The sequence below is a fragment of the Acinonyx jubatus genome, chromosome E1, assembly GCF_027475565.1.
Source record: "Acinonyx jubatus isolate Ajub_Pintada_27869175 chromosome E1, VMU_Ajub_asm_v1.0, whole genome shotgun sequence".
NCBI lineage: Eukaryota > Metazoa > Chordata > Mammalia > Carnivora > Felidae > Acinonyx > Acinonyx jubatus.
In genome coordinates, this window is record NC_069397.1 from 36,988,879 (window position 1) to 37,015,436 (window position 26,558).

The window sequence follows — 26,558 nt, forward strand, 5'->3', positions numbered from 1 at the left end:
ACTAACAATGCCCCCAGGACAGGCAGAACAAGGGGTGCTGGCAGGGATGCGGCCCTGGATGTGTGAGTGGGTATGCATTATGCGTGTGAGATTGTGAGTGTGTGGGTGTGTGACCGGGCGCGTGCGCGCGCGCGCGTGAGCGCGGCGCCTCCACCCGCGGGTGGGAGGGGGAGGGGGCGGGGCCTGCGGGGCGGGGCGGGGTGTAGGTGGGGGGTGTCTGGGCGGCTGACAACCGGTGCTCCTCGCGCTGGGCGGTCGCCGGGTTGCCGCACCGACAGGGCGACAGGGCGCATGGAGGGGTCGCCGCCCCCGGCGCCCCCCGGGGCTGGCGCGGCGAGGACGGCGTAGCGGGCAGCAGCATGGAGCAGGTCGGCGGGCGCGGGACGCGGGTGCGTGTCTGGGAGGGGAGGGCAGGGGCCGTAAGCAGGGGACGAGGGTGGGCGCGCCAAGGGGGAGGGGGGGTTGGGGCGCTGGGGCTGCGAGCGGGGCCGGAGCTCTGGGGGGAGGGATGGGGCTGGTGTGACACACAGCTGGTGGTACACACACACACACACACACACACACACGCACACACGCACACGCACACACGCTGACACACAGGGAGGCGCGCACAGAGGGCGCGCACGCTGCCTCTCTCCCCACCCAGGAGAGCACCCGCATTTAGAAGCCCCCCTCCCCACTCGGTGAGGTCTCAGCCCTGCCAGGATCCTAGGCCTAAGGGGGCTGCAGGCTGGGCGGAATGAAGGAGGCACAGGAGGTCGAGGTAGCTGTCCAAGGCCACAACGACCGCTGACCCCCTAGCGAGACCTCAAGATCCAACCCCCTCCCTCCCCCACCTGCACCTCGAGGGGCTTCTCCCAGCCAGCCTCCCCCTCCCCTCCCAGTTACGGCAGCTGCTGCAGCTGCCGTCACCATTTCATGGCAGTGAAAAGATGGGGTGGGCTGGGCAGTTTCTCTATAGGCGCCCCAAATGCACACCTGCAGCCCCAGCCAGGCCCTGGGGGCTGTCTTTTCCTTTACACAGGCTCCATCGCAAGGGGGCAGGGGTGAAGACCCGCTCAGGTTGGAGCTCCTCACCCCCTCCGGGGAGCTCAGCAAATGGACAAGCGGGGCCAGTCCCCTTAAGTGAGCGAGGGGGGCCTCTATCCTGACTTGTAGTCTCCCGCTCAAAGAAGGGCACAGCCTGACGTGGGCAGGAGTGAGGGGGCTGCTCCTGAAGCTGTCTTACTCGCTTCATAATCTTCGTAGTCTTGACTTGGGGTGGGGTCTGGAGTGGTGGGGTTTTCTGTTCCTGGGCTTGCGGAGTTCAGCCGCACTCCTGGGCTCATTGGGATTGATCAGCCTAACGCGGTAGCCTGGGGACCCGGGCTCTGAGACCCCTCCCCTCCAGGCTGAGCATGGGCCCCCTGCCTCTGGCAGAGGGGTTCTTGGGTTGTCTGTGCCGGTGATGAGGAGGGGCAGGAGGAGGGATAGAGGGTGAGCAGTTGGTGGCGGGGGCGGGGGGGGGTGTGCGACGATGATCCTAGGTTCTGGGGAGGCATGAAGTGCTCTGGGCATCTTTCCTGGGCTGCGTGTGCTCTTTGGGGCGGAGTTGTGGGCTAGTCTAGTCTCCAGGCCTGTTTGGCATCTTGGTTGTTAATTTAAATGGCTGGTGGCAGCACCAGGCCTGGCAGGGGGAAGGGGACTCCGTTCGTCATTATCTGCTGTTGCTGTCATTACTGACTCTACCCTCGGCTCCACTCTGAGTGCAAACAAGTGGGGGGTGGGGGGACAGTACTAAATGCCACTGAATTGCCTACATTAAAATAGTTAATTTTATGTTATGTGAATGTTGCCTCAATTAAAAAAAAAAAAAGGAAGCGTAGGGCTAGGGGCCCTCACTACTTTCTGCCTAGAGGACCCTAAATGCATTTCACCGGGAGTGCTGCTCTGCCCAGATTGCTCCCAATTGCCCCCATCTGCCTTCCCTATACGTCTTCGGGGGCGTCAGCTGTTTCCCCTTCCCCAGAGGAGAGAGCCTGGCTCCCCTGTGCCCTGGCACCGTGGAAGGGAGGAGAGAGCTGGAGGAGAGTAGGACATTGGGCTCCTGCCCGTCCCCATCAAAGGGACACTGGGAGGTCTTGGATATCTGTCCTCTCTCTGGGCTGCTGTGAAATCCCTGCCAGCTGTGCTGAGCGGTGGCTTTCCAGGTCCCTTCTAGGTGTCCTAGGACACCTCTGCTGAACAGCACAGCAGCCAGCCTGTGACTGCTAGACTGTGAGACACCCGCCCCCCCCCCCCCCACAAGACAGGGACTCTGGTGATCAGCACAACCAGGGAGGTGCCCAGGCTGATGGCAATGTCTTAAGGCAGCCCCAGCCCTGCTGGCCCCATGGGCGTCACCAGCTTTCTGGATGTGCCGGGAGCACGGTTTGTATGGGGTACTTCTGAAATCGGAGCTTCTTTCACCAGGGGAAGCTCCTATTTTAAGTTTCCCATGTGCTGAGCCCTCTTGTAAAGCAAAGAATCCTTTTATAGTGCAAGAACCGCCCCAATGTGTCTGTGTGGTATGTGTGGATTTTGGCATGTAGGTTTCTTAAAGGGGAGCATGCCTGGAATCTCTCGCAGGGGCTGGAATTGCCAGGTGGGGTGGGTGCCAGGACTGAGGGGCTTGCCCCCTGCGGTCGGAGCCCTGCCCCTCTTTTCTCTCCATCCAATTCCCCTCTCCCTCCCAGGGCTGGCTCAGAGCCAGACAGAGGAGAGGGAGCAGCTGCCGGGGATTTCCAGAGCTTCCAGGGGGAGGTGGGAGCTACCCTTCCCCTCCTTCTTCACCTCTCCCCTCCTTCTTCACCCCTCCCCTCTCTTTCTCTTCCTTCCCTCTACGTTTCCCTCTTCTCCCTTTTCCTCCTCTCCACTCCCCTCCTTTCCTAGAAGGGCAGAATGGAGACGGGGAGGAGAGGGGCCAGGGCCCTTCTGTGTGCAGGATGTGCAGTGGTTCGGGACAGCCAGGCGGGGTCTGGGGGCCCGTGGCAGAAGCAGGACTGCAGGCCAGTTGCTGGAAGAATTTAGAAGCCCTCACACAGAACCTCAGAATTTAGCGTCCTGGAGCTGGAAGGGACCACCTGGCCTAGCTCCTCCCGGAGGGATCCTGCTTCGTAGAGCAACAGCTTGGCATCAGACCTCAGCAAGTTACTTAACCTTTTCTGAGCTTTGTGTCCTCATTTATATAGCGGGGCTAATAATACCCCCCTTACATGGGGAGTAAATGGAATAATGTTGGTAAAGAGCTTGGCACACAGTAGGCACTTGACACATTTTAACACGTCTTCGTGATGTCCTAGGTGGTGTCATCACCCGTATAAGTCATCTGTTAGCCTTGTACACTCAGTCCAGGCCACCGGGTCCTCAATCACCCAGTGTCACACAGTTGGGAGCCTGCAGGGCTGAGACCCCAGCCCAAGGCCTCTTCTCCCTGCATCACGACAAACACGGGTCCCCTGAGGGGCTGCCAGGGGAGAATGGCAGGACGGGGCATCTTTTATCCGGCCCCTGCCCTGACAGCAGGGTTTTACGGGGTGTGGCTTGTTTGATAAGCATCTCTTGACTTGAATGAATGGGCCCACACCTGCTTTGGAGATGAAAATTTCGTTGGGGGTAAGTTCCTTTGAGGACAACCTGGGGGCCCCGAAAGCCAGAGAGGCATAAGAACAGGCTCTCCCCTCTGGTCCTGCCCTCTCGCCCTTCTCCACCAGGGGGTACTCTTTCCCCTTCAGTGGAAGGGCCGCCCCTGTCGTCCAGGTTTAGGGCTGCCCGCCCTATAACCCCAATCCTCTGTTTCTCCTTCGCAGCTTACGGTGTGCTTTGAATCCATTATCAAATGCGACCCGCACATGGGAGGCAGGCCGAGAAGGTCTTGTTGTTCCCATCTTACAGAGGGTGAAACAGGTTCAGAGAATGTCCTTTTCCTCAAAGACATAGAGCTATCAGGTGGGCAGGATGGGAACTTGAACCCAGGTCTTTGGACTCTCGAGTCAGTGCTCCTTGAAGACACCATACGACTCCTAGCTGGCTCCTGGGCTAGGCCTGATCCTGACTGGATGGCTCTGGTCCGAGGACTCCTCCCTGACGGTGGGGAACACAGGTTCTCCCTCTGGAGCCCCACGTGCTCTGGTTTTTTCTTTACTCCAGGTCTCTCTCCCACCCAAGTCTCTCCCACAGCTCACCTGTGCTGCTTTCTTTCTTTCTTTTTTTTTAAGTTTATTTATTTATTTATTGAGAGAGAGAGAGTGCGGGGAAGGCAGAGAGAGAGAGTCCCATGCAGGCTCTGCGCTGCCAGTGCCCAGCCCAAGTGCAGAGTTCGATCCCCTGAACCATGAGATCAAGACCTAAGCCCAAATCAAGAGTCGGGACGCTTCACCGACTGAGCCACCCAGGCACCCGTGTGCTGCTGTTTTTTAACAAGCCCGATTCCACTTCCTCACCCCTGACTCTTTCTCCCTGTATGAGCTGGCCTCTGCCTCCTCCAGTCCCCTGAAAGTGCCCTCTCTGCCCAACACAGTGCCACTTCCTCTGGCCCCCTGCTCCCACTCTGTCTTCTCTGTCGTCCTCACGCCCTCTTCCTTCCTCACGTGCCCCTAAAGGTGGGTGCTCCTCATGTCCTGTCACCTACCCAGTCTCCTCCCTGCACCTGCCCTTGTAGAATCTGAATCACACTCCTGGTCTGCTGACGACTTCCAAAGCCATGGCCCCCGTTCGGGCCTCTGCCCGCAGTTGTCCACTGGCAACACAGCCTGTAGGTTCAGTGTGTGGACTCTGGAGCCCACATGCCTGGGTTCAGATCCTGGCTGGACTTAGGTAAGAGACTCAAGCTCTCTGGGCCTCCGTTTCCTTAGCCGTAAGTGAGGATTATAGTATCTCTTTCACAGCTCCTTTGTAAGGCTGACCTGGAATAATACATACAAAGGCCCATACGGGGCCTGGCATGCCCCCTCTCCCTCGAGAACACTCTCCTTCCCCCAACTCCCAGTTGGTCACCGCGTCCTGGGGTCTCTGATGTTTCTTGCCCCTGCCCTGGTGCAGCGTCTCCCTCACCCCGCTCCCCACCATTCCCATCTCCTCGTTGCCCTCCTTCTTTCTGGCGACGTGGCACATCTCTGCTTCAATCCCTGCCCCCGGCCAGGCTAGAATCAAAGTGCCTCAAGGCCCAGTCACTCCGTCGTCATATCCCCGCCCACATTTCCTTCCTCTTCCCTCCATGCTTCCTGCCCACGTATGTACCTTCCATACCCTCTGCTTGGTGCCAGCCACGCGACTAGACTCTGCTTTCTCCTGCCTCCCTGCCTTTGCCTATGAGAGTCCTTTTCCCTGGAGCGCTCCCCCCATTCCCCACTCCACCCCACTGCCCCCCTCATCCGTGAAGCCCCCAGAAGCTCAAGGCCACCTCCTTGTGGAAGCCTTCCTCTGTTTCTCTAGCCTCCCTTTGCTCCTTTTCAGAGATGTCACTACAGAGTGAGGATTGGTAAAAGCCGAGGACTCCTCAAGGGAAGGAGCTAGGTCTAATCTCCATCTTCCCAGGGGCGACCTCCACTCCCTCAACCCCTCATCTACTAGGGTTCCCAGTAAGCATTTGTGAACAGAGGCAGGTGACTGGGCTGGGGGGAGGGTCTTAGAAAGAGGGGAAGTATAAGGAGGGTCCTCAGTGAGGGACACCTTCTGCCCCTGTTCAGCGGTACTTCTAGGACCCCTAGGGCAAGAGTGTGCCCGCGATAGAGTGGATTTGGGGGTGGGTGGTGGGACCAGGGAGCGAGACCCGGGGAGTCTGAGGGAAAGGACGGGAGGAAGAGGGGCTAGAGAAGATTGATGGGGGGAGGGCCGGGACAGGATGGGGGTGCGGGGTCAAGGTGCAGGAAGAGGTGGGAAGGGCAGCAGGGTGGGGGAAGAGCGCACTTTCTGGGAAATGGGAGAGGGTGGGGGAGGTGAGCGCAGTGCATTGTGGAGGGAGGAATTCATCTGCTGGCCCGTGTGAGCTCATTTCCTCTCACTGCCTCCCGCAGGGTCTGAGGGCATCAGACTCTGGAAAAAGTGAGCCAGGGGCACCCCAGTGGTCACCTCCCTCCTCTCCTCCCCTCCCCCACAGCCTCAGTTCAGCCTGGATCCCTGATGCTACTGCTTCCCCCTCACACAGACAGCCCGTTTGTTCTGAGAGAAAAGGACCCTGAGCCAGGGTGGCAGCAAGCCTTGAACCACAGGAACCACGGGACAGAAAGAGGTAGAAAAGGGAACGTTGTTGAAAACGAAGCAAGAGAATACAGGCAGCATGACGGATTACAGTTAGATAGCAGGAAGCACTTCTCAGAAGTGGGGGATAATTTCAGCTGCATGTGACCTTGATGGAGAGAGGAGGACAGGAAGAGGGGTCATTAAGTGCCCTTCCGTCATCGTAAAAGCATCCCTCTGCATGGACTTCCAGGGGATGTAAAAGAAATGAAATAAAACGTCAGATTTAAAAACAAGTCAGCGTCTCCTTCCTCAGGCTCACAGGAGCAGGGATGGCCCAGTTAATGGCTGAGCCCCTCAACCCCCTCCAGGACCTGAGTCCCTGATCTTGCGGGGACTTGGGGTTGGTGACGGTGGTGAAGCAAGCAGGTTTTTGGTGGTCTCCTTGCCCCAGAGGGGTTGGGTGATTCCAGTAGGTAGAGTCAGTCTTCCACTTTCGTTGCCTGTCTTGTCCAAATCAAATTCCTATCTGCCTGTGGCCTCTGCTTTCTTTCCTTCATAATCTGGGAGAAGGAATACAGGAGCCCTTGAAAACTGCAAGAAGGCATGGGAAAGAGGTAAGCATGGGCTGTCGGAAATAGGAAGTAAGAAGGACGTCAGTTAGATAGCAGAAAGAACTTTCCAGCAGAAATGAAGGACTGAAGGACTATCTCTTCCTGGCTCATCAGGAGATGGCCTGATGAGGAGTCCTGCTTGGGGGCAAGGAAATGAACTGGCTCAAGACCCCAGTGGCTCTTTGGGTCCATCTTGGAATGAAGCCCCAAAGGGAGGCTGTGGAGAGCGTGTAACTGGGAGGCCTGGGGGTATCTGGGCTCTCACTGTTGTCTACTGCAGAGCAGATCTATGGGCTGGTCCAGAGGCCTGAGTCCCAGGCTGGCTGGCTGGGGGTCTGAAGGGCTGGGGCACCTGCCCACCTCTTTCTTCCAGCCTCCATTCCTCTGTCTCCCTGGGGTCCTGGGCCGAGATTCTCCCTGGGACGGGGGCCCTAGATAGAGGGGCCCTATCTAGCCCCTTCCGCCCCCACCCCCATGGGCATCACCATTTCTGCCCTGTCTCCATGAGGATGGAAAAGCTCTGTAAGCCTTCTTCCGTCTTTCCGTCTCTTCAACCCGCGTTTCTCTTCATCTTTGTCTCTTTCTCTGCCGCTCTTTACTCTGCCTCTATCTTGTCTCTGCCTCTTTCATGCTTTCTGTGTCTCTCAGTCTTTGTTTCTGAGCACCTCTGTCTGCTTGTGTTTCTCTCTGCTTCTCTCTGCCTTCCTTCCTTCTTGCCTCCCTCTCCCTGTGCTAGTTCTGGGTTCGGTGCCCTTGGCCTCTTTCCTGGGCCGGCCAGGATCACCATCTATCTGGGCCGGTTCCCGGGAGGCTAGTCCAAATTGTGTCCCTGAGACCACCTCCCTTCTCTGGGCTATACTGCCCTCTAGCTCCGCTGCCGGCGCAAACCCCTGCGTGAGCCCCCTTTACCAGTCAGCTGCCCTGGGGAGAGGCGGCGGGTGAGCCCCGTCGAGCGCAGGGGGCGGAGCGAAGGGGCTGGCCCCCGGGGGTGCCCCCCCCCCCCCCCCGGCTCCGCGCTCGGCCCCGCCCCCTCCGGCCCCGCCCCTCCCGGGTCCCTGCCCGCGCCCCCGGCAGTGCCCTGGCCGCAGAGCCGCCGCTGCCGCCCGATGAATGGAGTCGCCTTCTGCCTGGTCGGGATCCCGCCCCGCCCGGAGCCCCGGCCCCCTCAGGTGAGGGCGCTGGGCCAGGGGAGGGGGCGGATCCAGGCTCTGCGGGGGAGCTGGCCGCGGGGGGGGGGGTCGGGGTCGCGGCGCCCCCGCTCGGCGGGCACAGCCGGGGGCGCACGGTGCGGCCACCGCGGGCACGGCTGCTGGGAACTTCGGCTGGTGGTGGGCCGGGGAGGGAGCCGGAGCGAGAGCTGCCCTGGGCAAGGGGCGGGAAGGAGGAAGGCAGGCCGGGGGCCGGGACGCGCACGGGGCTGCCAGGGCAGAGGGCACCGACCTGGGCAGCCGTGCCAGGCCCCCAGCGGCCGGGCAGCGGGGGCGGGAGGCCCGCGCCTTTTGTCCGGGTTTTTCAGGCGGGGCGCCTGCCGCTGTTTCCTCTGCCCGAGTTTTCGTTTTCCGTTGGCGAGGCCCCGGCACAGCTGGAGCGAGAGGGAGTGGGGGAGGGGGTTCCCGGAGCGGGATGTCCTTGGCCACTGGGGCCGGACACCCCCCTCCCCGCGCCACACTCGCCCCCTACCGGGCCGGGCCGCGCCGCACGACGAGCTTCGGGGGAGCTGGGTCTGCCGCCCCCACTGGCTCCTGGGACCGGGATCCCGGGCCCCGAGGGCTCCGCTGCCCTCCCCTCTGCCCCCTCGGGCTGGCTGTGGGTGGGTCTGGGCGCGGGGTGCCAGGGGCATTACTCAGCGCTGGGCTGCTTTGCTTGGATTCTTTCATCTGCCAGCTGCTGAAGCTGGGGATGGGCCGGCAAGGGCCTCTGGGCCCCTTTGGAGCCAGCCCCCTACCTCCGAGCCTGGCTGCCCTGGGGCTACTGGAGTACCCCAACACACACCACCCTCCTTCCCAAGTTGAAGGGCTGGGCACTGTCAGGCCAGCTCTTTCCCAGTTTGGAAGAGTTTCCTAGGGGTCCAGGTTGTGGTCAAGGTCTGGGCTGAGGCCTCTTCCTCTTCTGACAAGGCTTACTGATGGATGTTCTTCCCTAGCCGCCTCCCCTTCCCACCATCCCACGTTGGAGCTGGGGTCTGGTGCTTTGCAAACTCTTTCCGAGACTGGTGTGTTTCCCAGGAGCTGGATGTATGCTCAGTTCTCCCTCAATCTGCATCTCTCTTCCTGGACTCTCCCTGCGCCTTTCAGCCAAAGTGTTTCCTAATTACAAACTTGAATTTCAGGATGGACAGGGGGTGGGGGTGGAGGTCATTAAGCCTGAGTCCCTTGGAGTCTCCCCCTCACCAACACATACTTCATCTCCCCCCCCCCCCACCATGTCCACCCCCACCCCCCACCCCTACCCCAGGCCCAGCTGGGGGTGGATGGAGTTTGATTCCCTGTGGTTCTCCCCCTCTGCCAGGGCAACAGCCTTATTCCCCAAAGTGGCTGCTCTCCCTGAGATGTGCTCATTGGCATGCGATTTGAATCTCCATTACATAACCAGTCATTTCGCCTCCAAACACAACCCAAAGGTCCCCCAGTCCCAGCCTCTTCCACTTGCTCACAAGGTGATTGGGTCTACCCCTAGGTGCCTGGAAACTCCAGTTCAGGCATCTGAGGCCTTGCCCTCCCCTTGGGAATGATGAGAGCAGTAAATCCCTTACCTCCAATGCTGGTTTCCAGGACCTCCAGAAGCCCCGGGAGCGGGCAGGGTGGGTATCAGGGTCTGAGACTACACAGCGATCGTGCCCAGGCTAGAACCTGGGTACCCTGATGAGAATCCTGGCATTAGGTAAAGCTTTGGAGAGGGGAGTGCTGTTAGGAAGGTGGCTTTAGGACACCGTGGGGAATGGGGCAGGCTTTCAAGGATCGCAGCCCGAGCAGAGGGACTGAACCCAGTCGCTCCTGCCTCTTGCGTAGGCCTTGTGCTAGGCTGCCTGGATGGGGACTTCTCTGCCCCCTCATCAGGTTGCTCCTGAGCCCCTGCGGAAGGGGAGTTAGCTATCCAGGGGAACTTGTAGGGAGAGGCTTGTGAGCCAGTCTGGCTTGGATGTCACTCTAGGAAGTTTCCTCCGGTATAGTGGGTTACATAGTGGGTTACATAGCTTCCTGCGATGTTGGCTTCCAGTGCAGGATTCTGGAGAGATTCATAGGGGATGCAAATATATTCAAATGAGTATATGTTCTTTGCGGGGGGGGGGGGGGGGCTGGGGCTTGTTTTTAAGGGAGGGAGTTGCTTTATTAATACAGCTGAGAGTTAAGAGATAGGTAGCAAGGTCAGGATTTTTAGAAATTACCTCATTTTATTCTCACAACACCACTGTGACGTGGGTCCCGTTATTATCGGCATTTTACAGTTGAGGACACGGAAGCATAGACAGCTAATCGCTTGGCCAAGATCACATCGTAAACAAGTGTTAGAGCCAGGCAATCTGGCTGCAGAGACCACACTCTCACCCTGCCATCCTGCTTCTCGGGACCTCCCTTGCCCTGCTGTCACTCCCACCCCGAATCTGGGTCCATCGTGGACACAGCCCAAGAACAAGGTTAGCCTCTCGCTGGGTTGGAGCTTGGATGCGTGTTGTCAGGCTGCTACCGGGAAGGCCACCGGAGGCCTCAGGGTGGCGAAGCCCCAGGCGCCCATCCATGTTGGTGGGTCTGGAATCCGCTCATTTACTCCTCCAACACCCCCACCCCCACCCCATGTCGGCCCATAGCACTTGGACTGTGGCTCAGTTCATTGGTGTTTTCCTTCCAAAGGGACATCAGCCCTGCTCTGTTGGCTGCAGGGGTTCAAAGGTGAGATATTGGCTTGGTCAGGGATTTGGACAAAGCCCGGTTTTAATTATCCTGCTGTGTCTCCCTCCCCAGGGAGAGCTATGAATAGGGCCTGTGGGAGCTGGCTCTGCCTTTCCCCAGCACCCCCCACCCCCTTCAAACAACCCGCCTTTAGATCCAGGCCCCCCTACTTCATGTGAAATTGTGCCAGCTCTTCAGCAAGGCAGTGCCAGTCAGTGCCAGGCAGACATCTCTTCCCCACTGCCTCAGTGGGCCAGCCAGCAGGCTGGGATGGCCTAGGGACGGCACTTGGGGTGAGTTTCAAGCTCTGTGGGAGTGGAGTTATTCATCACCTGTCAGAAGTGGGGCAGGACCAGAGGGGTCATCTTGTCCAACTCCTTCATGCCACAGTGGGGAAACTGAGGCCAGAGAGGGCCCAAGGTCAGGTACCCTGTGCGTGGTGGACATGAACCCAGGTGTCCTGATTTCCAGGCCTTGATTCTCTCCACTTTGTTCTGTTCATGATGCCCCCCCACCCCGCTCAGTGCAGGGTTCTGGGATTGGGCCTTGGGAGAGAGGGGAGGAGCACGGATGAGTGGACAATGTGTCCCGTTCATCTCTGTGTCCCCAGTGGCCAGCACAGCGCCTGGCACAGAGCGGCTCTCTATAAATGTTTATGAAGTGCAGGCCAGGGAGCAGCCCTTCTCCTGGCCTCCCAGGGTGCCACATGCCCAGCTCTACCCCTGGCATTGTGACAGTTGGTCTATACATCAGTCTCCCCCATTATCCTGGAGTTATTTGAGGACAAGAAAATAATAATAGGAACCACTTCCATAGTGTTTACCACTAGGTAGATGCATTCTCACTATCCCGCTTAACAGGTGAAGAAACTGGCACAAATAAATTGTGTCTCCCTAAGGTCACGCGGCTAGTAGTAAGTGACAGGGCTGAGGAATTGACTGTGCTCTCAACCTCATTCCAAGCAACCCCAAAGGTGCGGTGTTTGTCTTGTTGTCCACGGGGCCAGGCACACAGCCGGTGCTCAGAGAATGTTTGTTGACGGACTGATTGACAGGATATGGAAAAACCACAGAACCCTGTAATCTCACCCTTTGGAAGTAGCTGGAGTTGGAGTCTTGGGAAGGCAGCCTAGAGGTGCATCACTGTGTTATCTGTGCTGGGAGTGCCTGATCTAAACCTAGAGAGGAAAGGAAAGCTACTCACACCCGGTCACGACTGCCTTCTAAGGCTTAACAGGGGCCACTGGAGGGCCTCAGTCTTCTGGCTTCTGTCTTGCTCTCACTCCCTCCTTCTCCACGCCCCCCCCCCCCTCGAATTCTAAGGGGATGGTGCTGAGCAGCGGGCACATGGGTAAAGACTACAGGTAGGATTACTGAGTCCCATTCCTTTTTCATCTCTGTGGCCCTGAGATCTTCAGCCCAAGGCATCACCTTGGTGGAAAATTCTGCCCTTTTCAAGTTGGAGGGTGGACAGAGTGTTTTGTTTAAGGCGTGGCTTATCCTAGCTGCCTCTCTACCTCTCCTCCATGGGAAGAGGGTGAATTTCCAGCCACCTTCAGTCCTAAACCTTAGCCCCAGGGTCGTCTCCTCCACCCTCCTCAAACCCACGTGCCCCTGGGCAGGTGGCTTCTTTCCCTCTGACTATCCCTCTGCTCCCCATTTGCTGGTCTGAAATAACATCAGTCATCCGCCATGCCCAGGCCACACTTCATCTGCTGGCAAAGGCTGCTGGGAAGGTCTCTAAGAAAAACGAAGACCCCAGCCTGGGGATGTCCTTTTAATACAGACAGGCAACCGTGGGAGACAAGAGGCCTGGGCCCCTCGGCACGTTGGGAGGCAGGTTGGTTGTTCGGGCCCTGCCTTCCGCCTGCTAAGGTTCAACTTTCAGCTCTTACCCTTTACTCACTGTGTGACTGGGACCTTGTGACCGAGTTATTTAGTTGTTTTTAGCCTCAATTTTCATATCGCTGAAATCACCCCTCAAAATCATTGACAGGATCCAAGGGGGTGATGCAGGTAGAGTGGCTGATATGAGATAATTTCACCTACTAGGAGCAGCTATTATGAAACAGATAATCACCAATGGATGGAAATGAGAACAACATGCTTTTGGCGCAATAAAGAGAACCCCGTCTGGTCCGAGCAAATGAGCTGCCCCTGGAGGTAATGAGGCTCCCGTCAGTGGAGGTGAACAAGCACAAGCTGGTCTAGAAGGAATTCAGGCATGGGGTGAGGAGCTGAGACAGAAACTTTAAGGGCCCTGCTTTGGGAGCAGCACCGTGTGGTAGGAAGTTAGAAGAGCGGGTGAGACCCGGTTTCTGCTGTGGGGTACTGGGGAGAAGGGGCAGAACCCCAGCGTCCTGGGAACCTGAGATGGCTGCTGTGGTTTGGGGCTGTGAGGTTCCTCTGAGGAGAGGGAGTCCTGGGAGGCTGCCTGGAGGAGGCCTGGAAGGACGGCTGTGGTTCTGAAGGATGGGAGAAGGAGGAGGCCACTGCAGGCCTGGGCAGGGCTTGGTGGTTGAGGGGCAGTGAGGCACATGGGCCACCAGTCCTGAAGTCGGCTCCAAGGCTGCCTTCACATCCTGGCAGCTCGAGGGGGTATGGTGGCAGTGGAGGGGGATCTGCCAGCTCCCTGTCCCCCCATGCCCCAGCCCTCTCCTGAAGGAGGGGCCAGGGTTACTCCCAGTGGCAAAGAGCTGGGGCCTGTAAAGAGCGGAACTGGGGGAAAGAAAGACTTCTTATGCCCAGTGCATTTGGGGGCGTCTGGGGGTCGGGGGAACAGTGGGGCCTTTGTCCCCAGCCTCCGGGAATCTGGCCGAGGAGGAGCCGTCCCTGGGTCTGGCTGGGCCCTCAGCAGGCAGGTCCTCTTTGAAGTGACCCTTTCAAAGCTCAGCCTGAATCCCTGGGAGGAGAGACAGCTCAGGGCGGGGCTTAGGAATGACTGGGACCCGCAAGCCAAGGATGGAAACAGACCCAGTGCCAGCCTCTTTGCGAGGGCAGGCTGGCAGGAGGGGCGTGGGCTGGAGGAATTTGGCCAAGCTAGGGGGACATGTGGAAGCCATTTAGGAGGACAACCACTCCAAGAGGCTTGGCCCCAAGTGTGGGTCAATATAGAGAAGGGTAGAGTTCACTTTGGCCCTGTGCCCGGTTTCTATCAGTCCCCGCATTGATTTCTGTCTGATTCTGGGCTCCTAAATCCACAGCTGCATCTTCCTTTTTAATTTCCTCAAAGAGCACGAGAACACTCCTTGGAGGGAATCTGGTGCCAACACAGGACTTAGAGCCCCCGGTAGGAGGGATGGTGGCAGTCTGGCCTATTGGAGCTTTTCCTTGAGAACCCCCAAAAGGCTGGAGACTCCCACCTCCCATCACACTCTCCTTCATTCTCAATGTGGAGGAAACTCTGGATTGTTCTCCAAGAGAAAGGGAGGGAGGGAGAGAGAAGCCAAATGAAGGGGAGACATCTTTGAAAATTTCAACTAGAAGGTTTTTATAGGCAGCACCCCCCCCCCACCTCCCAACTCCCTGCTTGACTCATGGGGGAGCCAAGGCCTAGAGAAAGGCCAAGGTCAAAGGGATAAAGGCAGAGGGAAGGGACAGGCAGAAATGGGAGGAAGATGAAGGACAGAAGCCAGGTGGGGAGATGGTGCAGGTGGCTGCATAGTTATATGTAATCCCCGGGTAGTGGAGAAGTTTCCAGAGTCTCTTCAGCTCTGACCTGCCATGACTCTATGAAAGGAGGGAGAGGAAGGAGCGGGTGGCCGTTGGTGGGTTTTTTTTGGACTGAGCAGTGGACAGTGGCGCCTTGGTGAACCCAGGTGAGCTCGGGTGAGAACCGTACCCCACCCTGAGGCTGTTTTCTAGTTCATGTCCCCACACCCCGATCTGTCCTTGGCATCCTGGCACTCTCTATACTTGAAATGATTCTTCTAAATCTTCCTTTCCTCTTCTGAGGGTGTGGCCCCTGGTTCCTCCCCAAGAGACGGGGAGGAGGGAACTGAGCACCCCCGGGCCCTGATGGGGGGCTGTGGGTGGTTCTGGTACTCTCCTGTATCTCACACTGGCATCTGCAGAGCTGAGCCTTCATTAACTCTAATGAATCCTTGGCACTGGGCCCTCCCACTGCCCTGCAGCTCCTGGTGGGGGTGAGGGGGCAGCTGAGATTGAACCCAGAGCCCAGGAGGTGGTGAGATGTCTGCTAGAGGGGAGTAGGAGGCAGCAACCAGACTGAGACTGCTGCTGGGACAGAAAAACAGCCCTCTTTCCTTCCTTCCTGGGAGCTTTTCCTCCTCTGGTGGCTCCCACGCGCTTAGGTCCCCACTGTGCTGGCTAAAGTGTTATCTGAGAGACTGGGTGCAGCCTGGGGCGCTGAGGACATTCCCAGGCCTGGCATATACATAGAGTGTCCCTATGTATATGCCAGTCGTGGGGGTTAGAAGGAGCAGACTCCAGGAACTGGAAAATCAGGCAGTGGCCAGATCTCAATGCAAACCGACCTTTGTTCATTTGGTGACCATTTCCTACGCACTGTCTGTGCTCTCAGCTCTCTCTGTGGGTCTTGGGATCTGGATGAGTAAGACACAGCCCTGCCCTCAAGGGGTTCATTGTCTGCCTTTCCTACCACCCAAAAGCTCCAGTACAATTTCATTAACCATGGGTTCTGAGATTTATCTCTATACTGTCTGCCAGTCTAGAACATTCTTTGCTGCCCCCTGCCAAAAATATTAACATAAAAATGGCCTGGCCTAACTGGGGAGTCAGACAGACAGAAGCAGACACAAGGGGACATCATCGGAGTGTGAATGGGGTCACAAAGGTGGAAAGACTGTCGGTGGGTAGAATTGCCATACGAGGTTAGTAAAAAACCAGTTGGTGATAAGATTAATCTCCTTTCTCTCATGTCCTGTTTCCAAACCTACCGTTGAGGATTTTTTTTTTCTTTTTTTTTACTTTGAGAGAGAGAGAGGCAGAGAGGGAGGTAGAGAGAGAATCCCACGCAGGCTCTGCACTGTCAGTGTGGAGCTGGATATGGGGCTCAATCTCATGAACCACGAGATCATGACCAAAATCAAGAGTTGGATGCTTAACCAACTGAGCCACCCAGGCACCCCAAGTTGAGGATGCCCCAAGTTCTTTTATGCAACGGCCATCATGCAGTGGTTGTGTATTTACTGATAGAAGAATTGAGACCCTGAGAGGGCAGACAACTTCATCAAAGGTCAACTAGCATCTGAATTTAAATCTGGGTCTTTCTGAATCCTAAGCCTGTCCTGTGGTCACTGCTACCCTCCTCAATAAGAAAAAAGCCTGGAGGACAGCCACCACACTCTGGGAAGGTAGACCCTTCCCCCTGTCCCCAGCTAAGCCTTGAAATCCAAGTAGGGGTTGATATAGTGAAGGAGAGGGGAGGGCAGACATCACCTGGCAGTGGATGCAGACAGGACAATTGTGTTCTGCTCCTCCATGACTCTGCTGTGTACCAGGGTTCTCCCTGTGTCTGCTTGGAATCAGCGTTTGCTCTTGAGCGGTGTAGGGGTGCCCAGGGCTCCATCAATAGATATGGGCAAAGCCCCTGCCTCCTCAAAAAAGGCTCCAGTTCTGAGGGGGAAAAGGCTTCACTGAGGAAGCTTGCCAAGGCTTGAAAGATGTCTGCAAGAAACAAGAGGGGCTCATGGAGTGGGGAGAGAGTGCCATTCCAGACAGAGGGGTTTGGCATGAGCAAAGGTGTGAAATAGCCTGGCTTCTTATGGCATCAGTGAGTGCAAGACCGAGAGTAGAGATGAGACTGTCAAGGCCAATGAAGGCCAGATCCTACCCCTCTCCTCCACCATCATGGCAGACCCCTCATGCCACACCAAGGAGCTTACTTGCTTCCATAGATACTTTGGAACCACGGAGGGTGTTAGGCGATGGGATGCTGCAGACCAAGCGAGAGATGAGGGCTGAAACGGGAGGTGGAGGTGGAGAGGACAAGGCAGGAATGGGATGTATCACCCTTTCCCCCTTACCAGAAATGTCCCATACCATGTCTTCCCCTTCCTTGCCTCCTCTGTTTTTTAAACTCCTATTCATCCTTCAATGTCCGGTTCAAATATTCTCCTCTGTAAGCGCCGCCCCCCACCCCCCGTTTCCTCAAATATATGGGGATTTCCTCCTCTGGGTAGTAGAGACCTTAAACCCCATGAGGGTAGGGACTTAGTCCTGTTCGTTGCTTTAGCTCCAACTTCTAGACCAGGACCTGTTGTCCGATGAAGGAACATTCCCGAAGCACCTGGCACGCATTGTGGGAAGCACATATTTGTGGCAACTAGCATTTATTATTTCCACGCCAGGAAATACTACTGTGCACAAGATTATTTCTGCTTTATGATTGTAGAAACCTCAGAGAGGTTAGTAACTAGTCCAAGGACACACAGCTAGGAAGTGGGCAGTTTGGGATTCAAACCCAGATCCCTTTGAATCCTGTTTAGGAATGTTTAAACACTAAGCTGTATGGCCTCTTTATCTGTTGCATGCCTGTCTCTTCATAAAATCAGGGGCTGTTTCATTAATTAAAAAAAAAAATCCTTTGTGGACTACTGAGCTCAGATTTGTTCAGCAACTGGTATGTATCAAACACTTAACACTGAACCCTCTCAAGGACCCCATTTACAACCCCATTTACAAGCCTCCAAGACAGGCTTGGAGAGGGAAGACACTTGACTGGGGACACACAGCTGGGACTTGATCCTAGGTCTCTTTGCCTCCTCACTCTCAGTGACACATAGTCAGTAGTCCTAGGATGGGACTAGGGGCTGGGCTCTGAGGTTGACTGACTTGTTTGGGGACACACAAGAGGCAGCACTAGGCCAGGGACTGAGTCCCCAGCCCCTAGCCCAGTGTGCTCCTTCACCGATGAAGAAAGGAGGGGGGGGTGGGGGTGGTAATCCAAAGGCAGGCCTGGGGGCTGTTGTAATTTCCCAAGTGCCAGCCCTCTGTCAGACAGGTGAGTTCCAAGGTGGGGGAGGGGGTGACGTGGTGCTGGGGTGGGCAGGGGCCGTGTCTTTTCTTTATTTTTATTTTTTTGAGAGAGAGCGCGCGAAAGCGAGAGAGCGGGCGGGCTATCTAGGGAGAGGGGCAGAGGAAGAAAGTGAATCTTAATCAGGCTCCATGCTCAGGGCGGAGCCCCAGATGGGCTCCATGCCATGATCCTGGGATCCTGACCTGAATGGAAATCAAAAGTCTGACCCTCAGCGGACTGAGCCCCCCAGGCGCCCCCCAGGCGCCCCCCAGGGACGGTTACTTAAAGGCGGCAGAGCCTTACAGGGCCTTGATGGAAGAGGGTGAGAGGATTCCATTGGCTGCACAGCATCAATGTGGGTATCAGCCACGGGGTGACCTGAAGGACCTCCAGCCGCCGGGAAGGACGCGGGTGTGAGCTGGGGCCCGGGGTGGTGCTGGCTGCGGGCACCGCCTCTGGTGGAGCGCCCCTACCCCGCTCGTTCCCAGGCCGGCCCCCACCCGCCAATCAGACACGCGCGCTGCTCTTCATTCGCATTTCATTTGCATAGCCACACCCCTCCGCTCCTGCCACTCAGCCTCCGCTCCCCTGTGCTCCTGGCAGGACCCCGCCGCGGCGTTTCTGACCCTCAGCACAGGGCTGGCGTGGGCGGGCCGGGGCTGGGGGCTGCAGGGCGGGAAGGGCCGACCTGGGCTGCCAGCCTGGCCGCACTATTCATAGCTCGGGCTGGCGTAGTTCGCATACTTGGCGTTTCTCACGTCTGGCTGGTCTGAGGCTGCCGCCCCTCCGCGCTCCTCCCAGCCTGCTCGCCCGTCCGCTTACCCTTTCCTCGCCCTGCCTCCTCCGCGACCTCCTACCTCTCTGCCCGTCTTCCAGAAATCTAGAGGTGGCCCAGCCCACAGGAAGAAACTGAGGCCCAGAGAGGGGGCGTGTCTTTCGCCCTGGCCTCCGGGGAGAAACTGGTAGTAATGAGGCGTGTAATGAGGTGGCTAAGAGCCTGGGCTCTGCCCGCAGACAGACCTGAGCTTGAGTCAGAGCAGCCACTAGCTGCGGGACCCTGGCAAGTTCTTTAGCTTGCAGTCGGGAGGTTTTTTGGAAGAGACCTGGAGGCTGAGGGTTCATCAGTTAAGAGAATGTGGGGGAGGGGGGAGAGAGATCTGGGAATGAGGTGGGCCAGCCCTGTCTGGGTGGACAAAGGCCTGGCCAGCTGGGGTGGGGGGACAGAGGACACTGAAAAGGGCATTGGAGCAGCTTCCCTTTTGTTCCCCATCCCTTACTCCCTTCTTCCAGCACCCCCACTTTCTGGATCCAGTTTCCACCGATAAAGGGGCAGGGGTACAAAAACATGGCCAACATCTGAAGCAGCCCCTGCCCCAGACAGACTCCTCCTGGAGACAGGGTTCTGGCCACCGTGGGTTGTCCCTGAAGAGAGGCTCTTTGATTTCCTTCGCATTCAGAAACAGTGTGCCGAGCACACTCATAAATATGTAGACACTAACTCAAGAGTGATGTGAGTCAAGACGGTGCACAGGGAGCTGACCCAGTCTGGCGCCCAGAGGAGGAATCCCTGGGGAAGTGACTTTTTGCTGAGAACTACTGGATAGGTAGGAATTAATTAGGGTGTGGGTTAGTGAGGCGCGGAGGGAGCTGGGGAAAAGAGAACAGCATTCCAGAAACAGCGTGTGCAAAGGACCTCAGGCTGGAAGAGTGCCTAGTCCCTAAAGGAACTGGAAGTAGACCAAGGTAGCAGAACACAGAGGAAAGGGGGGTAGTGGGTGTGGAACCTGGAGGCATGTCCCACAGGGCCTGGTGGTCATAATATGAAAGCAATTAGTCTGGACTCTCAGGGATCAGAGGAGTGATAGCAGCTTGGAACAGAGTGAAGAACATGCTGAAATGGTGAAGGGGGTATAGACTCGGGAGACATTTCGGAAGCAGGGTCCTCTCTGATGGGTGGGATATAGGGCCATAGGCCCTCAAGCCTCCCATTTGTTGGTTCCCAGAATGCTTTCCCAGCAACTTTGTCAGGCTGTGATCCTTACCTTCATTTTGTAGCTGAGGAAATAAGAAAACCGAGTACGCTTGAGGTTACACAGCGAGAAAAGAGCAGGGGCAAGTGGGATCCTTTCTCCACATCAGCCTTCCTGCTGCGACAGTGATCTCTCTCTCTCTCTCTCACTAGCCTCCTGTCTTCCACTCTTCAGTGCCCTGCACCAAGCATTCCCTACCTAGGACCAGTCAGGGTAGGGGACCCAAGGGGCCAAGGTGATGAGTGTGTGTGTGTGTGTGTGTGTGTGAGACACTTGTCCCAAGAGGCTGTTCTGCTGTTCAGTGAGGTAATGCATGTGCAGCATGCCCGGCATATAGTAAGGGTTCAATCTTAATTACTGCTGTGACAGTCACTATGTCCCAAATTCAGGGCCAGGCAATTGGTGAGGGGTAGGATCTGAGGCCAAAAGCGATGCCGTCTGTCTTCTGACCGCAGGGCCCAGCCCAGAAACCATCCCGGCTCTCGTGGGCAGGAAGCAAGAGAGGTTGTTTGTCCTTGCAGAGCCACCGTCCCCCTCCACCCTTCCAGCTGCCTCTGGGGCATCATGGGCTGGATTAGGGAGAGGTTCAGCTCACAGGCTGGGTGAAGGGATGACCCAGGCGGGTTGGGCAGGGCCTGGGATGAGGGGGTGGGTGGTTTCAGGGGTGGGGCTGAGAGCCTCTCCCTGCAGGGAGCCCCATGTACCCTGGGGGAGACTTTCGGAATCTGCTGAGACCTGTTCTGGGAGGGGATGTGGTCTCAGCTTCAGTAGAACTGAGCGCTCCCCTGAAAGAAACCAGTGGGTGCACCTGTTGTTTCTGCCCAGGTGGTCGGACAGCAGGAAGAATTTCCCGAGAGGGATGTGTGGGGCCATAGGGCGAGCTCCCAGAGTTCTCCTCCAGTCTCTCCCAAAACGAGCTGTCCAGTGTGGAGTAGGAGAATGAATATAATTTTGGAGCAGAATCATTGAAAGTATTCTCCTGCCTCCAGGGATGACTGCCCTGAATATGATCTAGTCTGAAAAGGGGTCCTGGCTTCTCTCCGGTACTCCTTGACGAAGGGAGACCCTTCCTAAGTCTCACAGTCGCTCTGTCCTTCTGCAGGGAACCCTGCTGTCTGTAGGAGATGGGGCAGGGTTGGGGGCTGAGGGGCCTTAAGGGACAGAGTTGGGGGCTGAGGGGCCTGGAGAATGCAGTGGGGAGAAGAGGGGTGGAGGGAATAAGGGCACCCTGCCCACTCTGGGCTGTGAGGAAGAGAAGTGTGCCAGACGTGGACCAGCAGGGGGCTCTGCTGCACAGGGGACCTGCCAGCATCGCTCACCAGAATGTGCGCCCTCCAAGGTGTAGGCATGTTTTTCTTGGAGTGTGTGCCTGAGAAAGCGTTTGAGAACAGGGACTTGCCTCTGCGTGCACACCCTTGTGTGTGTATGTGTTACAGGTGGTGTGGAAGCATGTGTAGTCTTGGAACAGACGTGTGTGCTGAGGGAGGTGAGGCCGCAGGAACCCCACAGTTAGCCCAGCTTTTGCTAGGGAAGCTCTTCCAAGGTTCTGGTGCCCTGGGAGGTGACATCCCAAGAGTTTGTTCATCCTTTGGTCCAGATGGTAGGTCTCATCAATGCCAAAGACTCACAGTGTGCAAGGTTCAGACCCCCCTGGCAGCCTGAGAGCTCCTCCTATTCGGGGACTACTAGGGCCCCAAAGATGACAATAGGGTCTCTGAAAATGGAGAGGGGTGGGTGGGTGGGTAAAGCCCTCCGGACAGGAGGTGCCCAGCTTTTCTGGGCAACCTCTGTGGGCAGGACCTGCTCCTCTGCCCCCACTGGGAGACCAGTTCATTTGTTCCATATTCTTTCAAGAGCGTGCTTTAACATTTGAATTTGAATGTGACTTTGTCATTTTTTTTTTTTTTATTGTAGTAAAAGACACATCCTGTAAAATTTACCATCGTGAGTGTTCGGTTCAGTGGCATTCAGTACATTCCCACTGTGCAACTGTCCCCACCGTCCATCTCTCTAGCACGTTTTCGTCTTCTCAGACTGAAACTCCATACCCATTAAACAGTAACTTACTTTCCCCTTTCCCCTTGGTAGTCACCATTCTATTTTCCGTCTCTATGAATCTAGATATCTCATACAAGCGGAATCATCCAACGTTTGCTCTTTTGTTCCTGGCTTATTTCACAAAGCATACCGTCTTCAAGGTTTTTCCGTGTTATGTGGGTTAGAATTTCCTTCCTTTTTAAGACCAAATAAATTCTATTGTATGGAGATACCACATTTTGTTTATCCATTTCATGCGTCAATTGACATTTGGGTCGTTTCCACCTTTTGGCCATTGCGAATAACGCTGCCGTGAATATGGGTGTGCCCGTATTGCTGTGAGTCCCTGTTTTCACTTTTTTGTTTTTAAAGGTTATTTATTTATTTTGAGAGAGAGAGAGAGAGCATGAGCAGGGGAGGGGCAGAGGAGGGAGAGAGAGAATCCCAAGCGGGCTCCACGCTGTCAGCGCGGAGCCCAAAGAGGGGCTCAATCTCACAAGCTGTGAGATCATGACCTGAGCTGAAATTAACTGAGCTAAAATTAACTGAGCTACCCAGACGCCCCCCCCCCACTCCCTCTCCCCACTTTCACTTCTTCGGGAGACCTAGCCAGAGTGGAATTGCTGGATCCTTTGTTAATTCTGTTTAATTTTATGAGGAACTGCCAGGCTGTTTTCCACAGCAATGGCACCATTCTGCGTTCTAATATACAGGTGGAACACTGGGTGGCTCAGTCGTCTCACTTCAACTCAGGTCACGATCTCACGGTTTGTGAGTTCGAGCCCCACACCGAGCTTGCTGCGGTCAGCACAGAGCCTCTGTCGATCCTCGAGCTTTCGATCCTCTGTCCCCCTCTCTGCCCCTCCCCAACTTGCATTCTCCCTCTCTTAAAAATAAATAAACATTAAAAAAAAAAAAGCATACAGGTTCCAGTTTCTCCATATCCTTGCCATTAACCAATTGTTTGTTTGTTTGTTTTGGGATTTTTTTTAGAGACGGGGGTGGTGGGGGGGGGGACAGGGAGGGGCAGAGAGAGGTAGAAAGAGAATACCTGCTGACAGCACAGAACTTGATGCGAGGCTCAACGTGGGGCTTGAACTCACGAACTGTGAGATCATGACCTGAGCCAAAATCAAGAGCCGGATGCTTAACCGAGTAAACCACCCAGGTGACCCAACAAATAATTTTTGAGAGCCTCCTGCGTTCAGAGCACTCTCATAGTAAAAACCCATTTCTGAAAAGTTGTCCTCAGGAAGCTGTCAGTCTAATGAGGAAGACTTAGGCCATGGCCTTGAGCAGTCTCTAATCCGAGGGGAAAGACACAAACCGTGACCTCTGGGAGACCCTGGACTGATATGGGACAAAAACAAAAAAACCAAAAAACCCACAGAATATACCAACAACAAAAACCCTGTCTGCTCTCAGGGAGCTCCCAGTCTGATGGAGGAATCATGGCCTCTGCCCTCTAGGGAGTCCCAGATGGGCCCGGAGACCAGAATGGATACATGGAGACCATGCATTGAGACAGCCAAGGGCTGCTGAGTGGAGTAAATCAGGGGGTGGAGTGACCTGTGGTGGCCCTGTCCCACACCGGCCTGTGGTTGCCTGGGCAATGGCCCTGCTGTTTACTTTGTGGCTGGCTCCAGATTTACCCTTTTCTGCAAGTACTCATTTCCCACCATAAGGAAAGATGCTCTTTAGTCTCCCCTCTCTCTGGTGTCCCTGAGGAGGGGACCGGCTCTCCTGCTGGGCGGAGGCCCTGCCAGCCTGGCACCTTGGCCACGTTCCTTGCCTGCTGGGGTCTCACGCTGCCTGCTCCTTCCCCACTCCCAAAGTGCCAAAGTTCTGCTCCGGAAGTGGGGGCTTTTGATGATGCCTGCGTGAATGGGACCACCGGAGTCACCGGAGTGCAGACCTCCATGAAAGTCTGTACGTGTCACTGTGTCCTTGTATACACGTGGCTGAGTTGTCTGCCTGTCTGAATGTGAGTGTGGCTGAGTGTGAGAGGGTGTGAATATCCAGAAGGCAATCAAAACAGCTTGCATCGCCCTCCAGGGCATTATGCTAAGTGAAATAAGTCAAACAGAGAAAGACAAATACCTTATGGTCTCCCCTATATGTGGAATCTAAAAACAAGGACAACAGCACAAACCAAGCTCAAAGATACGGACACCAGATTGGGCGTCAAAACAGGGCGTCAAAACAGGGTGTCAAAAGGTACAAACTTCCGGTTATAAAATAAATAAGTCATGGGGATAAAATGTAGGGCATGGCGACTATAGTTACTAATACAGAATTGCATTTTTGAAGGTTGCTAAGAGAGTAGATCTTAAAAGTTCTCGTCACAAGATGGGGTGCCTGGGTGGCTCAGTCGGTTAAGCATCCGACTTCGGCTCACGTCATGATCTCACCATTCGTGAGTTCAAGCCCCGCGTCGGGCTCTGTGCTGACAGCTCAGAGCCGGGAACCTGCTTCAGATTCTGTGTCTCCCCCTCTCTCTGCCCCCTCCCCTGCTCACGCTCTGTCTCTGTCTCTCTCTCTCTCAAAAATAAGTAAACATAAAAAAATAAAAAGAAACGACCAACAACCTATGAGGCGGAAATTAGTGTCATTCCTATTTTATTGGTGAGGAGCAGAAGCTCAGAGAGGTTCCACAACTTGCCCAAGGTCTCACAGCCAGAAAGTGGTAGAGATAGGACTTGGACCCAGAAGTGGAGGACTCCGGAGGACCGACTGCAGAGCCCATGCGCTAACCACAGAGCCATCGGGATCGCGTGGATCCCTCCTTGAGATGGCAGTGGGACGGCTGGCAGGGGCAAGTGTTTCCTCCTCTCCTTTTCTCTCCCCTCCCCTCCAATCTTCCGTGGCTCTGGCCCAGTTTGAGCGGGGCGGGGTGGCGCGGGAGAGGAGGTGTCACAAACACCCCAACTCAGGGCAAGATTGGCTCTGGATGGGGAGAGTGTGGGGTCCGGAGAGGCCCTTTGGACCGCCCTCTGCCCCACAGGCCAGACTGAGTGCGGTCCCCACGCTTCCGGTGACGCAGGGTTATGGCACACGGAGTTTGTTGAAGAGACGCGGGCTTGCTTGGCCGGCTCCTCTGCTTGGCCTGTTAGGGCATGCCAGGACGGCACACAAGTGGTGCTGGGAACCAGGCATCTGAATGGGGCAAAGGGGTGGAGGAGGACTGGGGGGGTTGGGGGGGGAGGCCGCCTGGAGCAGGGAGACTGGGGCAGGGGTCAGAGGCCCAGGCGTGGGCTGGGCGGGCATGCCTTGGGTATCACATTGCCTGCATGCCTCGGATGGCCGGGGACTGGCGGCAGATTTGCTCTGTCTGTGTGTGGGGTTGTGGGGGTGGTTATGGGTACGTGCCTGGTGGTATGCGATGAAGATATGGGACCAGTCAGAGAGTCATCAATGTGGGATGATTCCCTTGGGGTAGGGGCATTATTTGTCATGTGGTTTGGGGGTCTACATTCTGGGGGGAGGCGCTAAGCAAGCCAGGGGAAGGGAAAGCAGGCAAATTGACCCTGAGCCCCTCCCTCTCACTTCCGGAACCACAGGCCTCTCTTCTTATATGTCCCGAGACCCTTGGGGCCCAGGATGCTGTCTTCCTTCTCCCCCGTGGCTGGTTGTCAGGCCGGTCCTGCAGCCTTCCGCTTCTACAGCCCTCTTGTTGGAGGCCTAACCTGGAAGGCCCCTGACCCCACCCTCAAATTGTCCCCTCATGGAAAGAAGAGGCCTGGAGCCCCTGCCACGGGGGCTCCCTGGGTGTGTGTGGGTTTCCCTTGGTGGGAATGAAGGCAGCTGGCTCAGGCCTGAACCTGGAACTTGGGGACCCCTAAAGGTTTCAGAGCTGGGATACTAGTAGACATATAAGCATCCTGAGGGCGAGATGGGTACTTGACTTATTCTCCAAGGTGTCTCAGCCCCTGGCACAGTACCTGGCCCACAGCAGCCCCTCAAGATGTGGTATTTGAACGGATAAACAAGGTGATACAGGAGATCTGAGTGAGTCCGGGATCAGGTTTCAGCTTAGTAAAAGTGAGATCTTGAAGCAGTCACTTTCCCTCTTTAAGCCTCAGTTTCCACATCTGAAAATGGGTGTAAAAACAATCCCTGCATATCCAGTCCTTAGGGTTAGAGCCACATGAGATCCAGTGAAAGTGCTTTCAAACAGTCAAAGGATGATGATCTCATTTAGAGGGAGGAAGACTGGATGCCCTCCCCTTGGAGGTGTAGCCCCCAAGCCCTGCCCCAGGGACCCTCAGGGAGATCAAGTTGAATGGATTTTGCAAGCTGGTCAAACCAGAGGATGATGGGAGGGACTGCTCAGCGGGGTAATTCCTGATTTGGGGGGAGGAAGCTGGCAAGGGTGTAGGGGAGGAGGACTCACACTAGGCAGGAAGGCTTGGAATAGAATCTCAGCTACGCCTGGTATTTCCCAGCCCTTGGCCCCATCCCCCACCACCCTCTGGGATCCACCCCACATTCCTTTCCCAGAGGAAATGGGGGAGGGGGCTGAGAGACTCCCCAGGCCTGTAGGATCATTTATTCAAACTGTGTACACCCTTCAAGGCCCTACTGTGTGTACCCCCCCCTGCTGACATCCCTGTGAACCAGAGCTGAGCAGAGGAGGTGGGGTGGGGAAGGTGCAGGTTTGTGTTGGAAGAGACTGGAACCTCCTTGCTGCCCGGCCAGGTTAGAGGGCAGGAAATGGACATCACATGTGGTTTACCATTTCCCAGGTCCCTGAAGCCCTGAACACAGAAACCCCCTGCCGCTTCTCCGCCTTGCCC

At 56.2% G+C, this 26,558-nt stretch overlaps 1 protein-coding gene across 5 annotated transcripts in view; it reads left to right on the forward strand.

The window, feature by feature from the left end:
• The first annotated feature begins 221 nt into the window (after window positions 1-221).
• The window catches only part of ARHGAP23 (Rho GTPase activating protein 23), a 79,835-nt gene continuing 53,498 nt past the window's right edge, over window positions 222-26,558 (forward strand). For 2 of the 5 annotated variants that reach the window (XM_027033925.2, XM_053212811.1), the window contains exon 1: window positions 7,826-7,978. In XM_027033925.2, coding sequence (XP_026889726.2) covers window positions 7,916-7,978 — 63 coding nt within the window. In that variant the 5' untranslated portion in view covers window positions 7,826-7,915. Of the gene's footprint in view, window positions 390-7,825; window positions 7,979-26,558 lie in introns of those variants that run through there. The other 3 variants (XM_027033926.2, XM_053212809.1, XM_053212810.1) reach the window with 3 other exon arrangements.